This window comes from Barbus barbus (assembly GCF_936440315.1).
Source record: "Barbus barbus genome assembly, chromosome: 39".
Classification (NCBI taxonomy): Eukaryota; Metazoa; Chordata; class Actinopteri; order Cypriniformes; family Cyprinidae; genus Barbus; species Barbus barbus.
The window spans coordinates 10,047,316-10,065,615 of record NC_136717.1 but is presented as its reverse complement, the minus strand read 5'-3'; the positions used below and the strand labels follow the sequence as shown (position 1 = coordinate 10,065,615).

The window sequence follows — 18,300 nt, the reverse complement described above, 5'->3', positions numbered from 1 at the left end:
AGATGTATTTCATGAAAGATATCGTGATTTGCATAGATACATGCTATATTAAAACAATTCAAATCAGATGATGCTGTGTAGAATTATTACGTGTCTGTGTTTATAATTTCAGCTAATTCCTAACCAAAATATTTGATCTTGGCCATGATATATATTGGTAGGTAAATCGTGGTGTTTGTATATGTGACATATTCAGCACCAAAATTTTAGAATTTCCAGTCTTTTGGTTGTATTACTCTTTTATATGTGATACTGCTTTATTGAAATATTAAAATGTAGATATGCATAAATCATTACAGATGTTCTGTTGCAGGTTTGCAGTGGAAATCACTGAAGGTAAGTCCTCGGCTCTGTAGCCAGAGCGTTTGAGAGGCCTTTGAGAAAGTCTGAAATCAGAAAACATGCAATGTAATCGCGGTTCAGGTACACTTCCTATTCAATACAACCATAGTGTTTTTCTTCTAGTGATGTGCTGATTGCAGATGACAAGCAGCTGTTTCGGCTAACACGCCCATTTATTGACGGGATGGCTTTCTGTTCCCTTCATGGGGGGGTGGGGGGTTGAAGGGTGGGGTGGGGGGCGAGGTTGGATGATGTGCAACAAAGAGAGAGAGAGTTAGAGAAAAGGAGATAGGATGCTGAAACGGCAGTGACAAAGAAAGAAAGAAAGATTTGCCTGTATCTCTCACATTGCGTTGAGGCCAGTAAACTGATCACACCATTATCTGTCTTTGGAGAAGAAATTCAATTAAGGTCGTAAATTAAAGATAATTGGCTGAAGCGGCACTATAAACTTACAGCAACGTCTAGCCAAAACGAGACTCTTTAAAGAATAAAATATTCAATGTTTCCAGAGCATCAACAAGACCTCAAATATTATGTATTTGATTTAATAATGGAATTAGGCAAAGGCACATCCAGAAGATAATGATTTAATAATCTGCCTCAGTCTTAAATAAAGTGCTTAGTAAAATAAACAGCACCCTAATATCTATGTAAAAATGTTTTTAATATGCGTCAATGATGAATGCGCATACAAGATGCAATAAAACAAAAAGTCAAATGGAGAAATATTGCACAGATAATTAGAACACATTATAAATATGATAAATACAGATTAACGTCAACGGCGGTTTAAAACATTTTTGAATTAATTAGTTCAATCTATTTCTTTTGAGAGCAAATTAATTTTCAAATCAATTATCTCTCCTTTCTTATTATCTTTTATCTCTGAACGCATAGCATAAATAAGATTGATCTGGTAGGAGGCTATACTGACGTATCGACATCATCCATTCCGCAAATATCACAAATATTAGTTAGATTATGTGTGAAGTAAAATATGGAGGCAATCGTAAAAAAAAGTAGTATGTTTGAAACACGACAACGACGGGCCTGCATTTTCGTTGGGTTTTGGATAAATGCACAATATTATTTCTGAACAGTTTTGAGGGGTAGCGCAATTTGTGGTGAGAATAATGTTGGGGGGCAATAAAAACACACGCCGGTCACACACACACACACACACACTCAGTTGCCTCTCGCGCCGTGAAATTCAGTGATTAATGTCGTATAGTTGACGTGAACCTCAGCGTGACAGTACAGCTGACAACAGCCAAGTGTAAACCTTGAGTTTGATACTAACACACAGCGCTGTTTATTCCACTAATTTATTTATTTATGCTTTTGGTATTTATAACTCTCTCAGTCTTATCGGCAGATAGAGCAGGGGATTATGATATCACGTTTATAAAGCGATTAATTTCAGCAGCAGAAAGCGGGGTGGTCTGTTTAAACACTTTGAGCCAATGTGTCGCTCAGTTGAGTTGTTTGGACAGCCTCTCAATTCAGCGTTCATTTGCACCTAACCGTATTCATTTATCGCTTGTTTATCAGTTCCCATTGATCTTATGCGCATTATCCACCCGAAGGTTTTATTATTGTCATTTTTGACCCTTATATTATGATCAAAATCAACACCATATGGTAAAATTGTTCATTTTGAATGGTGAAATGAGACATCAGTTTATTTCATCGAATATTTTTAACAGTTATACTTTGGTGAAAACTTTTTTCTTCAGAATGTAATGTTAAAATCAGTGAATATAGCCACAGTGTTGCCTCCCTCTTTCTCTCTCTCCCTCTCTGTTTTACCATTCTCCAACCGTGCGCTCTCCCTACAACCATAAGCCTGTTTTTTGTTCCAGCTGCCTCTTCCTCCCGATTTGATTTGAAAATATTAGGCCAAGGTGGGGAGAATTATAAACGACTGGCGCTTATCTGCTCTGTGCCCAGATCCTGCAGGATCAGAGAGTCTGATTAAGAAAGAAGGCAGAGCCATAATGATGAGGAATAATGAATCCTTATCTCGCGCCTCCAGATTATCTGCCTTTCAGCGCGCCATGTTTTGTTACATGGGATAATTTATTGCATCTAATACATCACAATGAATCTGATGGGGAAAAGTGATGGCCAATGTTGTGAAAGAGGATGTTTTTTTATTTTATTTTATTATTTTTTTTATCCCAGGGGCAATGAAATGCCTTTGCGATTTTTAATTGGTAAAATATAAGGGGGTATCTGATAAAAAATAATAATAATAAAAAAGCAGAGGTAATCTTGCCTTCTAGTGTTCATATGCCGCACTATAATTAGTGTGTCAATTTCGACCAGAAATTAACAACAACGACCTGCCATCAACTGCAAGGCTGGTGGAGGCTGCGAGATCCTAATTTCGCATGATTTATTTTTCACCGAGAGGAGATAATTAATCATAAACACCAAAAACAGTGCAGTAACGCGGAGATAACGCAATATTTGCATCTAAAAAGATTCGATGGTGCTAATTCTCCTCTACGTCATCTCCACCTCCACTGAAAACCTCCAAGATCTTTAATTTTCTGTGATTAATCTTAGTGAAATATCATTAATCACAGAGCAGGGATTGGTGGTGTGAGGGGTGGGCATGAGTTCAGCACACCTCTCAGAGCTTCATGCTCGTGGCTTTGGCAACAAACCGTCTTGTAGATATTATTGCAGGCTACCTGAGCTTTAACGAAAAGCTGCGATAACGGATATCATTATGATACCAAAACCTTGATATCAAAATAAGATTAAAGATATAACACTAGATACATCTTGTGGCTGTGGCTTTTCCTATCTACATCTTATCAGCCGTTTGATGACATAGGGAAACTAATCAAACCGCAAAATGTCAAAACAACAAAACACTGCAAAAATAAGGAAATAAAAATAAACAATTTATTATTATTATTATTATTATTAAAATAATAATTTAAATGCGAATGGGCCGCACTGGACCCGTTGATGTAGCCTACAATTTCCTGTAATTTAAATAAAGACTATTTGATTTTCTTTTCTTTTTGCATTTCTTGTGGTAATTAATCTTTTTCACGTTTAATCGTATTTTCTCTCACTTTTTCCTCACTATATTATAGCACCATATTTTGCTTTGTATAGGCCTATTTATTTATTTCTGTGGTTTTCTAGCTTGATCCGTCATTTTCCCAATGTGCTGCAGAGATTTTATCGCTTTATTTATTTCCCCTATATCCAGCATCTCAGGGCACGTCGGAGAACGACAGAGAAAGAGAAGAGGGGGCAGAACCCAAAAGAGAGCGAGAGGATATTAGACAGGAACGGGGAAAGACATCGAAAGAGAGATGGGTTTGAAGAAACGGGGAAAGGGAGATTTCTCACGCTCTGTTTTATATAGGCCCTATATATTGTACAGGCCTACGTAAATATGCTAATTATACTTTTTTGTTGTTGTTGTTAGGCCAAAGGCTTTTTTTCTTCAGAAAACCTATATATATGGATTTCTCAATGGGTTCCTTCCTTTAGGATAGGCCTTGAACAGCCTCGAACCATGCAGCTTTTATCAAAGCACATCATACAGCCCACGATCATAATAAGCAATCTGAGAGAAGGGTCTTTTATTTGAAGAACTGTTTGTTGGTAGAGATGCGCAGATTGGCAGGAGAGAAGCGAGGGTAACAGAGATGGAGAGACTGAGATGAGTAGATTAACTAATGAAATGGATGACAGGGGAATTGGACACAAATGCGCGCGTTACATCATTGCCTGCTCTCCAGGGGGCGCGCACAATGGCATCGCTTTATCTGCACTAAACCTGCTTTAACGAGACGTTTATTAAAAGTGTCCTGACTTACTCCCATGTGAAATGGATTTCTGATCTGCCTTCTCTTTACACACGACATCAAACATGGCCACAATCGCCCCAGTTTCATCTGGAATTTCGTGTTTTTGGGGGGGTTAATGTGAGCAGTTCAGAGGCCACTCCGAGAAGGCTTTTGTCTAAAGGTGTCCGGTATCTTGCCTTTAACGATTCAATAAATACCAATATTTCTCCTTTTCTCCGTCTCTTCTCTCTTAATGTCGCCTGTACTCGCTTGATGAATTCATTTAAGTATTGTGTGGGGGGAGAAGGGGTCTTTAAGCCTCTTACTCAAGGCTATTTGTTGGTATCTCGAGTGTGTGAGAGAAAGCGGAGAATAAGAAGCCTGAGAGAAGAGGAGGCAGACTTGATTTTCATTGCAATCTTTGGAACAAATAGCGAACATTTACCGTTTACACGCCGCCTGGCGACGCGCTGGCGCTGCAGGCTCGAGCGAGTCGGTCTAAGATGACCAGAGAGCCTTTGGAGAGCGCGAGCCCCCGGCTATCGTGTTCTCCAGATCCCCCCGCGCGCGCGCGGATCCGGTTTCAAACCGGGCTTGTCCGCGTTCTGCTTTGCTGCCGCGCGCCTTTAAATGAGTGTCAAAGAGCCAAATATCAAATAGCGCCGGGTCAAGCCAATTTGAAGAACGCCCCCTCCCTCATCTCCACTCTAAACGGTCCAGTTTAGCTCCAGCCGGTGAAATTAGGTTAGACAAACAACGGCTCTTTCTCTTATATTCGCGACACATTGACGTTATGAATACAATTAAGATCATGTTGATTTGGTATCTCTGGCGCTTTAGTCAACTTAGACGCGAAACCAATTGACGCGAATACAAACTGGCTGCGGTGGACATTTGCAGACTGTCAGACGTTTAGTATAGGTCTTAGCTCACGTTTAATTTTCATTTCCAGAGATTCTGTCCATTGAATATTTTTATTATTTAAAAAAAAAAAAATCGCAGAACGATCGACGTCAAAGCAGGCCTAATACTGAGCGAGCTGAAATTGGTCCCTGTCCCTCACAGCCTCGTTTTCAGTCGCGTAATAATAAAAATGGCGTCTACCATAAACAAGGTCCATACCACATCGCGTCCAATTTCTAAATGTTCGCGATAAACACAAATCTGACAACCTCGCATAATACATTCACATTGTCCGCCGGTTCAGCTTCCACCATGTCTCAGATTCATCAACAACTTTGATCTCCATTCACTTTCCTTGTATTCTAATTTATGCAGTGCAATTAATCTGGGTAATTGAAAAATACCCATTGCCTGTGAGCACTGCGCCGAGCTAAATCCTCTCCGATAACGGATTTTAAAAGCACAACCTCCCCATCTTTATAGGCGCACTAAAGCACCGATTCATTATCGGCCTTAAATAAATATAAAATAGACAGTGGCACCTTTGGCAGTAAATATATGCTGCGTTTCAAAATACAATTTTGTAGTGGGGAAAAAAGGAGCGCGGTTTGTGAGTTGGCTTTTTTGATTGACACCCTGTCCCCAGGATCATGTTTAATCCCTGCTTCACTCCAGCCTTTTCATAACTCATTTCTCCGCGAGAGATGGGGACCCTGATGGTTGCCTGGGAGACGGCGATAGCGCTAAGCCATTTCCATGTCTGCAGCCCATTTGCAACAAAGGTCGTCACAAAGTCATTCCCCGACACAGCGCGCGTTTATGATGACACTTTCCCGTTCTTTTCTCCTCGCCGAGCGCGTGCGCGCGCTCTCCCCAACATCAGCATCTGATGACGCAACTGCCCTTTCTGATCAAAGGAGATGCATGGCCTCGTGTAGGTGTCTTTATGCTATACCTCCCCCCTCTCTATCACTCCCTCCCCTCTCTAATGCGCAAGGAGAAAAATGGCTTTACTTTCAATCTAAATACTACAGAGAGCGCGAGGCGCGCTAGCGTTTTATTTTGACATTTTATATCGACAATCTATTCCACCCTTTCAGGATGAAGAATGCATATTGAATGACTGGGAAGCATGCCGGGAAAACCGAATAGACAGAAAAGGTGCACTCCGGTGTCATGCGACAAAACTCCATGGAACGAATGCACATGATAATTACATTCATTCATTCATTCATTCATTCATTCATTCATTCTTAAGTGGCTATAGCCTATCTGTTCGCTTGTCATTCATATAGAGGAGATCATGGCTAGTTGTCACATTAGGAAAGTTTCCACAAGGTTAAATCTCAAGAATTTTATTAAAAATTAATTTATTGTGAATTTTATTCTCAAGCCTAACACCCCAAAATCATTATATTTTTGTCATAGCTGTTGGGCAATCAAGTGAATGCACAAAAATTACACTGGTTTACATTCAGACAGCTATATCATGAAGGTAGATTTTAATTGAAAGGTTGAACTGTGTTGTCAGGACAAGTGTATTTTTTCAGATCGAGGCAAGTTGTTACAATATGTCAAAACATGGTGTGATATTTTCAGCGAGGTTTCATAAGCTGTGTTTATTTTATTTATTTATTTCTGAAAGAATAAACCTTGAGAAATAATCAATGGAGTAAAAAAGGGACAACTGGCCCCGGTCTCCATTCACGCTTGCATACTAAACAGGATGTGGTAAATATTCACCTGTTCAGATATGTTTCTTGGAATGTTCATCGAGAAAAGCTTGTTAAACTTGGCACTTAAACAGTTTATGGCAACAAATCATGATGCCCCACACCCTTTTACGATGTGCACTATGAATCCCCTCCCAGATTCGTTTTGTTTATTCTTTCTCTTCTTTCCTCATCAGAAGGAGAAAGTTTATAATAAATGGCGTAAGGGCAGAACGCGATGCGAGTTGTGGAAGTCAGATAGAGCGTTCATTAGTGCCTTTGGTGAAATAATTACCTATCTCCGCGCTGCACCTTCACGCTGGAAGTTCGCGTGACGCCCACGAGGCTGATTATGTTAAATCCACGCGCGCGCGCGCCAGTGTTCGGGCTATTGATCAGGCTATTCAAACATCACGCGCGCACCCTCTTTAATTGCACAAGGAGCTTCGGGCTGAGGAGAAACTGGAAATAAATAAATATTCGAATTAAAATGTATTCGAAATTCCTCTGCGTTGGTGTCATATCACGTCCTTAATTGCTTTTGAAGCTTGTCGTTTCAAAACAATTGATAAAGAAATGCGCTACCTTTGCGTAAAAGGAAGATAAGCTCCGAGTGTAGCTTACAGTGCCTCCGATAAATCACAATTTCACTCTCACAAAAAGTATGCAGCAAACACATACAAAAGAAAAACTCTCATCTGTGTGGCACTTTCTGAATTCAAAAAGGAACCTTAAAAGTTCTGTTCACAATCTTACAGATCGCAAGGGAGAAACTTCAAGGCCTCTGATGATTCTTTTGATGAACGTCCTTTTATATGGCAATGCCTTTAACCAGTACAATATGAATGCTTTCTTTTATAAGAGGGGTTAATCGCCAAAAGGTGCAATGTATGGAAAAACAGGCCATATGAAATGAAAGGAACTTTCAAGTGAATTAACAACTGTATTTTATCCCGTGATGCGTATCTGTGATACTCTATACCACAATCTTTTTTTATTGTTTAAATGTGCAATGTTTCAAACAGACTGATAAAATCCCTTTAACATTGTGGCTTGATAGCATTGATGGCCTACTGCAAGCTTTAATGAAAGCAAATGAGATTACACCCATAGTTTCGGGCCAATTGGTGTGGCATTGACCCACTGTAAAAATACAGTTTGGTTTACACCCTTAACTAATGCTTTTTTTTTTTTTTTACTAAATCGTATTTTTCCAAATATTGAGCCTGTAATATTTTTTCATGTTTAGTTCTTGAAAAAAAAAAATAATAATTCTATAATATTTACACAATCGGTAAGTCACCATATTATTCGCCGTATAGCCTAATAAATGCACGGGTTGCTTTGACATGAACAGAAAGTGGCTTAATGCACAAGAAAATAGCACAAATGCCAACGCAGGGTCTCTGAGGGTTAAACGGGTATTTTGCATTAATTACTTTGTTTTTCAAATTATAGATACAGTTGATGTAAATTATAGATAAAGTTAATGTGTCTGTTGCTGTTTCTCACAAACAGCTGAATTGTTTAATAAAGTTTACCAACAGAGGGCGACGTGATTTGGTATCATCATCTTCATCATCATCATCATCATCATTATTTTACATTAGTGTTGGGGGTAGTAGTGGCTATTTTAGTGTGGAATATTTGTTATTTGTGTGTTTGCATATGTTATTTTAACACCCGAAAAGCTGGACTGCGTTAATTTGCGTATATAAATTTTACTTGCAAATGAACAGTTTATCAGTGTAGCGTCTAAATTTGTCAAGTAAAAGGGCAACATACGTTATAGATCTATAATAAAACTCTAGAGAAACTAGAAATTCTAGAGTTTGCTTATTTATTCAGATGTATTTTATAGATTTGATCTCACTGACACTGCCAGTGTTAGTTCATTCAAAGTTAATAAGGCAGCTGCTTAAGTAGACTGTAACACTCATAAATACAGCCATACAGTTTTTCAGAAGATAGATGAAAACAAAACCATTAGTCCAACCGCAAGACCAGTCGAAGGCCAAAAAGTGTGATATAAAAATACTTTTGTGGAAAAGTAAGAAATAGTGTTAGAATTATTGATTTAGGCCTAAAACAAGTTCAAATAAAAACAAATAAAAGCCAACATGCACTTATAAAACAAGATATTTAAAATACAAATAAGTCCTTGTGTTAATTTAGTCATGTAAATGAATACTTTAAGGGAGGGCTGTTCAGATATTTACTGAGGAAAAAGTCAAACTGCTTAAAATGCAGCATGCACTTTTTTGCCTGTGTTTTTCAGCAAGCTTCAGATATAACAGAACAAACATATATTAATAAAGCACGGACAAGAAAGTGCAATCCCATTTCAAATTCATAACAAAACTCAATTATCAATAGATCTGTGTATATTATCGTATTAACCAGTCTGCCGTGAAGTGCTTTGTTTTTTGTTTTCTTCTCACCTTTAGAGGAAACTGCTGTATGTCCATCTCCGTGTGACCTCTGACCTTTGGGGAAGCTGTGAGTGACCTTTATCTTCTAATCTGCAAAAACTAATGTCACTCAGTAGAGCATTCAGACATGCATGTAAATAATGCCAATGAAGTGCTTTATGAACGGCTTGATGAATTGATTTCCCTGACCAACTTAAACCACCTGATATACAAATATATCATAATATACATGTTAAAATCGTATTTAAATCACACGGCTTTCATGCAGCTTCATGAGCTTGAGGGGAACTGACTTTATACATTCCTTCAAAATCACATACTAGTTGCTTAAAAGTTGATAATAAAATGGCTTATAAAAGTGATGCTCTAAATAGTAGGGCTAGATGCTTGCAAACGCCACCTGGACTGATATTTTGTTTCCTAATTAAATGGCATTCATACTTTAAGGGTGACATAACCTATACTAATAACGATAGGCTATACTACCAGATAAATAACTCTATAAAAGTTTTAAAACTCAACTCAAAAGACTAGCAAAGTTCACAAAAAAAGCCACTGTATGAGATTAGTTATAATTGATTTTTGGTTATAGCATCACAAATCCATATTATTGTCCATTACTTTTACGCATATCATGACCTTCCCGCTCATCTTTGTTGCGTTAAAGGCATGTGGACGTTTCAAATGGGTGTTTTTGTTATAGACGGTGCTCAGAGCTCACAGCTATTGTCTGTAGATACACACTCGTTTAACAGGCAGCTCTGGATACCAGTCTACATGTGGAAAGCATTTCTTATCACCATCCAGTCCACCGCTAACTGCTCCCTGCTGCATCAGAACCATCATTTCTGCTTTGAAACCAATAACAATGCAACAATAAAGGCCTCAGTTTTCTGTGATAAGCGCTAACATTAAGAAATGATCAAGCCACGGTAAAGGCTCATTTAGCCAGCCGTATCTGTGCGATTAGCAGAAATGACAGGTAGTGAGGGGATATTTGAGGAGATTTTAAATGAGTTCAGTCCGCATCAGGTGGAATACTTACTTCAAAGCTGCTGTGTGGGAGCTAAATACTACTCATATTGGCAGAACTACAAAGGAACAGACTGATAAGAAGAGTATTTTTACCCTGTTGTAGGCTACCTTTCATATGTGTAGAAGATGTAAATGCACTGACTTTAGTAGTATATTAATGAAATTATAACATTTGCCCTTGTTATTTCATTGCTCAAAATAGCCTATCTTGCCCTAAAATTTATTTCGACACTTCGAAAATTTCTTAATGTTTGCATAGGGCTAAACCAAGAGGCATTTGGGCTATTTTAAAAGAAATAACACAAACAAACACCACAAAAGACATTCGTATGTTTTAAATAACGAAACTAAATCTAAAGTATTTGGACACTGGTTTTCAAACGTGAAACAGGTCGTGTTGATATTCGTAAAAAGTGTGTGTGTGCTTTTAACCAACAGTTGAATAAACAAGAAGTTAATACTGAGTAACTTACATTTTAGACACAACATTTGCCAGTTATTTTGTCTGGTTTAACGAAAACAGTTCAAACAATGCCAAAGCAGAATCAGCGGCTGCGATCCGAACAACATTCGTGAGTGAATCAATTGCTTTTGAAAGAATCGAATGAGTGAATGACTCATAAAACGCCTCAATTCGAAATAACGTAATACCATACTGTTCTTTATATGCCAGAAATACATTAGGGTAGTTGTTCGAACTACACTAATGTAGCTGTATACTTTAATTTATCAATATAACTGGCAAACAAATGATGCTTAAAAAAATTGGCATTTTTTAAGTCCGTTACACTCAAGTTCACACAGGTGTCGTTACAACCTCAATTCTAGCTTTTCACATTAACAATAAACACATTCCTCTAAAGTTTTGACAGGGAGAAAGTGTCACAATTCTTTATCACTAAAAACATCCTTATGTGAAAATGTCTTTTGTCTTTCCTTGAAATAAATACTTCTTACTTGTTAAACTTTTATCTGTGACTGAGGTGTCCAAATACTTTTCTGGACCACTTGACCTTGTGGGGATTTGTATGCACAAAGTATCATCATATTTGAATAAACAATGCCATTGCTGGTTATCTGTTTGTTGTTTTTTCATTGTGTTTTGTATAAACATTTCAATGCATAATTGATACTTCATATACCAAATAATAAAATATATTTATAATTTTGGCTTATGAAACTCGTGCATTCACAATCACTGATTTAGCATTTTTTCATAGTTGTTTTTTTTTTTTTTTAGAATCTGAGTGAGTAGTCTATCTATACCCAAACAAACGGCAAGACAACAAAACAATAAGATGTGAAAAAGCAACTTTTAATTAAATCCATAGTAAAATGAAACTGCACCTCCAGTCAAAATCAATCAGAAGAACGATATTAAAAGGCAGATTATAGTACAGAATGCTTTTTCTCACATACATGGAACAACCTTTAATGAGGGCAAACTGAGAGGTTCATTTCAACACATCTACTGAACAATCATGAGCTCGATACAAAGATCATATAGACATACTATACGATTCTCCACATAAAAAAGTAACATATACACATTTGAAATTTTCATTTTAAAAAATACATTATGATACTGGACACTGAGTTAAGTTAACCAAGTTAAAAGAAGGGCTGGGTGGGGAAAAAACTAAACAAAACAAACAAACGAGGCAAAACAGAGTTGGAAATGAATTAAGGCGAAAACAGATGAAGACAGAGACGAGAGAAAAAGAAATGTGGGTCAGTGCGCTTTGCGTTTCCTTTTTTTTGTTGTCTTTTCTTTCTTCTTGCCAGCGCATTTCACACAGTACCACGACTGGTCCTCTGGAGGGGCGGCTAAAATACCCACACAGGGCCTGAAAGAGACAGAAAGAGAGATAGATGAGTCTCAGTGACAAGTTAAACCTGAATGATATCGATCAGTATGATGAACAACACAACTTATGTGCCAAGTTTGTATTTTTTATTTAATTCTACATAAATTAAAAATGGAGAAGGCACATATTTTATATATAAAAATACTTGATCGTTCTCACCATCAATATATCTCCTTTTATCTTGAAAGAGACATAATTTGTTCTGTGTGCGTTTGTGTATTTTTGATCTTTAAGCGAAGCGCATGAAAAAGATGATTCCCAAAAAGCTTTACAGTACTGCCAGGCAATCTAGGCTCAGTTTGGGTTTTTTTTGATTGGCACTTCCTCTTATTCACTTTGTTTGAGGTGTGTGTGGCTCTTAAAATTACATGAAAGAGAATTAGTGTAAAATATAGAAGCCTTGTAACTTTAATTATAATCAAAACACACTGCATTTTGTGCTAGTATGTCAAACCAAAAGTTTGGTCTTATATTAGTCCAAAAGGTCTTAAAAACAACCAAACAAAAGCGTTTGGTGTTGACATCGCTGGAGAGAGGGATAAAAATAGTGATTATTATGTAATGTAAGAGAAGCTGAAAAAAGGTTTTTACCAGTGATACCAGTCGTCACACTCGTCGCATCCGATCATGGGACTGCCGTCATCAGGTTTATTACATCCTGGACAAATCCAGATCTGATTGCCCCATTCATCCCGAATCTGTGATGAACAAACACAAGAATCAATCAAACAAACTTAATGCGGCGCTGGTCGAAAAGAGAAGTAAAAGCAAGTGCTATACTATTAAATACGTCATATCCTATATCATTTCGAGTCTGAGGTCCCACTGCGCCATTCAAACCATTAAAACGGCTTCCTGTTTTCAAAACAGTTTCCTGTTTTTAATGAAACCTCAGCTTTAAAATGTTATTTTTGACTTAAGAGCACTTAAGAAAACACTTAGGAATTTTAGCTAGAAAAAAACACATCACACAAATTTAAATATAGAATTAAATATATGCAATACGTCTTATACATGTATTATATATTCGATGTTACTTATGCCTCAATTATTAAATGCATGTTTGTATACATCTAATTCAGTCAAATAATGTGTACAAATGTCTAAACAAATTTGTAGTTTAGTGCATAACATTTAAAATATTGAATAATGAAGCCGATACACATCTGTAGAACTGTATATTGACATAATATACTGTATATTTGCTTGACTGCAACTGTAAATCGTAACTATTTTGTGATATTAATAATAAATTAATGTAAATATTAAATATATGAAATTATAATGTATAATATGAACATAATATATTTGTAATAATATAATGAACACAATGCAGGTATTCATTTCTGTGTGTATATGTGAGACTCACCACGTATGCACTGACGGTCTCTGTGACAACGCTGCACCCCCGCGCTTTGGCCTGGCTGGGTGGCGGCTGAATGGGGGCGGCTGGGGGTGGAGGGAGCAGGACGGGAGGAGGGCGGGGTGGAGGTGCTACAGGAGCCAGGACAGGTGGAGGAGGAGCAGGAAGGGAACGCATCCGTGCTGCTGGACTGGCCCTGACCACTGGGGTCCGTGGTGGTGGAGGGGTGGGTTCTGAATCTGGGACCACCTTACTGATCACACTGGTGAAGAAAGAGAGAGAAACAGAGGAAAGGAAGGACGGTTACAAACCATAAACATTGTATTTATGTCTTTGAATGAATAGTTTATTGTACTACTGTTTGTTTTACATGAAATTAAGGTCAAACTTTAATTCTCACTATTAACTATGACTTAAAGGGGTCATATCATGCTTTTTTAAAGATCATTATTTGGTGTAACAGAATATGTTGACATGTTTTACTGTTCAAAAAACACATTATTGATTCCTAATTGCATCTAATTTCGGAAGGCCAAATAAAGTGCTTTTGCTTTCACCTAGGGACACACAGCATCTCCCTGACATGACTTCATCAACACTTCTTCGGTTACTGAAACCAAGCCTTCTTTCTTTGCGTGAACATTTGGGCTGCATTATGCAAATATTTCCACATCTTGACGTCAAGATATGGGGGCATGTTTGAACGAGCCGTTTTAGGGGGGCGTGGCAGAGTCTTAACTTTGATAAAGAATATCTCTTTGGTTTTGAGACTTTAGTCTTTGCAACTTCAGGGATCTTATCTATGCACAAACAGCTTGTAACACTCCAAAGAGAGAGGAAAACTTGAAATCGCATCATATGACCCCTTTAATATGACTATTAATATGCCTTAATACTCTTAATATGCTGCTTATTAATAGTAAGGTATTTGTAAAGTTTAGATATGGAATAGAATTAAGGGATCTAAAATGTGATCACACAGAATAAGGCATTAATATGTTATTTATAAGTACTAACAAACAGCCAATTTGGTAGTAACATGCATGCTAGTTAATAGTGAGAATTGGTTCTTAAAATAAAGTGCTACTGTTGTTTTTTTCCCTCACATTTGAGTAATTTGTTGCATGTGCATTTATACAAAAACTGGTATTGTAATTATTTTTGTTACTGTTTTTAAATAAAAAAAAAGGGTTATATCATGCAATATCATTTTCCTATGGCTAAAAACCATTATAATGGCCAGTATTATATATAATGGTCAGCATTATAAATTAGCTTGTCTGTTTCTGTTTGATTGTGAATAAATCAGTCAACCAATTAAAAAAAAAATCTACATCAAAACATTATGAATATGTAAGTATTACTATGTATTTAAAAAAAAACAAAAAAAAAAAAAAATCACACCAAATCTCTAAAAGAATATGAGTAAACAACATACGTTTTATCTATTTTTTGATGCTATACTTTTGCCTGTTTGCGTGCTTTTGTCTGAATACTGTAAACAGTTCTTAAATTATCTGCTTTCAATGTCAGCTGATATTTTCACCAATATATTGAGGATCCTTAATAATTTTAATCTGGCAATAGAGAACGGTTCGTCTTTTAAATGCTGCCAGACAAACTGATTAAACCCTGATTTTGCTGAGTAGCAGGTTGATTGACAGGCTCGGAGAGAGTGGACAGCGGCGTTTGCTGTGGTATTGACCCTGAGAAGGGCGTGTCAAACGGTCAGCTCCGATTACACCCACAGACACTCATTATTTATGCTTCATCTGACTGACACACACACACACACACACACACAACCATGCACAGGGCTCCCTCTCGGGGTAAAGATGGTGTGGGGTATGCCCTGTCCAGGATGTGACCTCACAACCTTTCACAGATCAAAGGTCACCTGTGCCAATGTTACCACGTGCATCAAAGGAGCTTCTGTTGAGATCTTACAAAAATGTACACTTTTTTTTGATCATTATTTTTGGTTATAGCTGATATAAATACTCTTTTATCTTTTACTTTCATCACTGAAATACTGTGCATCCCTAATGTCTTTCATTATAAACATAAGCAACATCTAAAACTTTATGCTTATGTAAACGAAGCAAAACACAGGGACAGACATAAAAACACATTTTCCTCTTGAAAGCACTGCTGATTGTGTTTTTCTACACACTAGACTACAGGTGCAAGAAAAGAGCACAACACAGGCAACATCAGAAGCACAACACACACTCCCAAGCTGAGAATAAAGGCCTTCCTGTACAAACAGACACGCACACAGACGTAAACACTAATGTTTCCTGTCCTACATGCAGGTGGAAATGAAGAGGTGAGGAAGAAATTCAAAAGCACAGTCAAAACACTGCAGACGCTGTACTTTACAGAGTCTAAATCACACTGGCCATTAAAGCAACATCAGTCACATGTAGACGTTCAGGAATCAGTAATCGCCTTACCTGTAGTATGGCGCTGTGTGTGTGTGAGGGGGTTAAGTGGTGTGAACACTGGCGCTATTGATAGGAGTGTTGCAGGAGGGGGCCATGATGTGTGTGTGTTTGCCCCCCTCAAAGACCTCATGGGCCGTCTGGGACTGGTCACAAGACCCAAAGCCTGAAACTCACACCTGTACACAGACTCAGAGACTCTGACCACACAGAGAGCTGCTTGATACTCTCAACCCTTCGTGTGTGTGTGTGTGTGTGTGTGTGTGTGAAGTACTTACATCTTGTCTTGTCCAGCGCCCACTCTGAGGGTCAGTCGGGGTATGACAGGAGACGGTGGGACAGCGGGAAAAACATCAGCCTAAACAGACAGAAATAATTTGGAATATAAATATAAATATATTTATGTATATATAAACTCGGGTCAAGTCATTATTGAATTATTAAGCTTAGGGATAGGCTATGTGGCAAAAAATATTACCACAATTTTTTTTTAAATATCATTTGACATTAATCAGAATATTTACTGCACAAAGGAAAGGAAATTCCACATTAGACCTTGAGAATGTAAACATAATAACACAGAGTAAGCCACCTTTTAAATTAAGAACCCATTTCATTTTTTTCCCCAAAATCTTTTTTTGTTCTTTTTGATTCTGTATTTTGATTTAATACAAAATGATCGTAAAAATGCAACCGAATGAAATGTATTATTTCTAAATTGCTGACAATTTAACAAATCTTCTAAAATGTAATCAATATTAATTTTAAAAAATAATAGCACAGATCTCTTTTTTTGTATTTTGATTTAACACATATCATAAAAATGCTATCACATGAAATTAAAGTAAAACTGAATATTTTAAAATGTAATCCATATAGAAATTCATTAAAAAATATTATTATAGATATATTTTATTTGTATTATTTTTTTTTATAAATATCGATATTAATTTATCACCCAGCTTTATTTAAGGTTTCTTTGATGCTGTAGTCTGTTAAATTGGGATTCACTGATGCTATACAAATGACCAATAATTATCTCATGATAACTAATATACCAGTCAAATGTAATTAATCCATTCTGTTTTGCCAGTTTTTTTTTTTCATTTTTTTCATTCCAATTAAAGCTGTGCATGGAAATTTGACATGCTTTTTTGCAAAATCAGGCAACAACACAATGTACAATAAAAATGAATCAATATGCTTCAATATCGGGTTTTAAAAGAATAAACTACAATAAAAAAAAATACAAAATCCCCTACATTTCAAAACATTGGCCTGATGAATACATAACTGTCTTTAACTAGGTTACATGCAGTGGTCACTCCTCTTCTGAGGGCTTAATCCTGCATAGGAAAGACAATGCTTTTTAAAGCTAAATTCAGTACTGAAAAATTCAGGTAGTGACAAAAGAATTTTCACTGAATCTAAAGAATGTGTAAAGAACCAAACAACTAATCACGTGCGTAAAACATGACATCTCAGTTGACAACAGTTTCCTGAAAACCAAACAGGTTAAAATGTTCGTAAAGATTTTTTTCACAGCGACAAATCACCAAGTCAGCGCTACGGTTATCACCCTCTCAACCATCACGGGTTTGGAGTAGAAGGATTAATCCAGTTTTCCTCATACACATGGAATGACTACAAGGAAAACAGGGTTGCTTTTCCAAAACTTGCAGTGACGACATAATTGTGAGCCAGATATTAAACTACAAATCAGGTACAAATGTGGACAAGACCAAACGGCTTCACCTCAGACTTAGCACGGCAGATGGACAACATAGTGTCCTGCTAATCCAGTTTAGCTAGCACCAGGGTCAGTCCTCCTGAAAAGCCCTTTATGTACACACACCTCTGATGCTGGCAGTAGTCTGTCCTGTCTGAGGCCATGGAGCCGGGGAGGAACGGAGAGAGGGGCACGAACAGACCCCAGAACCGAGATAAAAACAGCAGAATGGGATGATGAACAGAACAAAGCGCATGAGAGATGGAGGAGATGATAGCGTTGGGACGGATAACGCGGCGCTGGCGGAGGAGACCGGTGTAGTGTGTGTCTCGGGGGTTTTTCCGAGGCTTAACGAGAGTGAGGTGCTCTTTGTGCGTTTGTGTTGGGGAGAACCCCTGCCGCTGTGCTGCTTTTGTCCGCCCAGATCTCCCATAATGCCGCTGCACTAATTGTTTAACACAGAAACATGTCTTTTCTCCCTTTAATGTTTTTGTTTTTATTGTTGCGCCGCGCATTCATTACAAAACCTTTGTGGATTTGGAGACTCCTCCCTGTGTCTCGCTCACTCTCTCTGTCTGCCATCCCATCCTCTCTCTTTCTCTCTGTTTTTAACGTCCTTTTTTCTATGGAAAGAGGGGAACGTAAGTATCA

At 37.5% G+C, this 18,300-nt stretch overlaps 1 protein-coding gene across 1 annotated transcript in view; it reads right to left on the bottom strand.

Moving 5' to 3' along the window:
• Nucleotides 1-11,540: 11,540 nt before the first annotated feature.
• The window catches only part of LOC306858437 (transcription initiation factor TFIID subunit 3-like), a 47,321-nt gene continuing 40,561 nt past the window's right edge, over nucleotides 11,541-18,300 (bottom strand). Inside the window, exons 4-7 of the mRNA XM_079398989.1 lie at nucleotides 16,199-16,278; nucleotides 13,483-13,738; nucleotides 12,705-12,811; nucleotides 11,541-12,092 (exon numbers count right to left, since the gene is read on the bottom strand). Coding sequence (XP_079255115.1) covers nucleotides 11,978-12,092; nucleotides 12,705-12,811; nucleotides 13,483-13,738; nucleotides 16,199-16,278 — 558 coding nt within the window. The 3' untranslated portion in view covers nucleotides 11,541-11,977. The remainder of the gene's footprint in view (nucleotides 12,093-12,704; nucleotides 12,812-13,482; nucleotides 13,739-16,198; nucleotides 16,279-18,300) is intronic.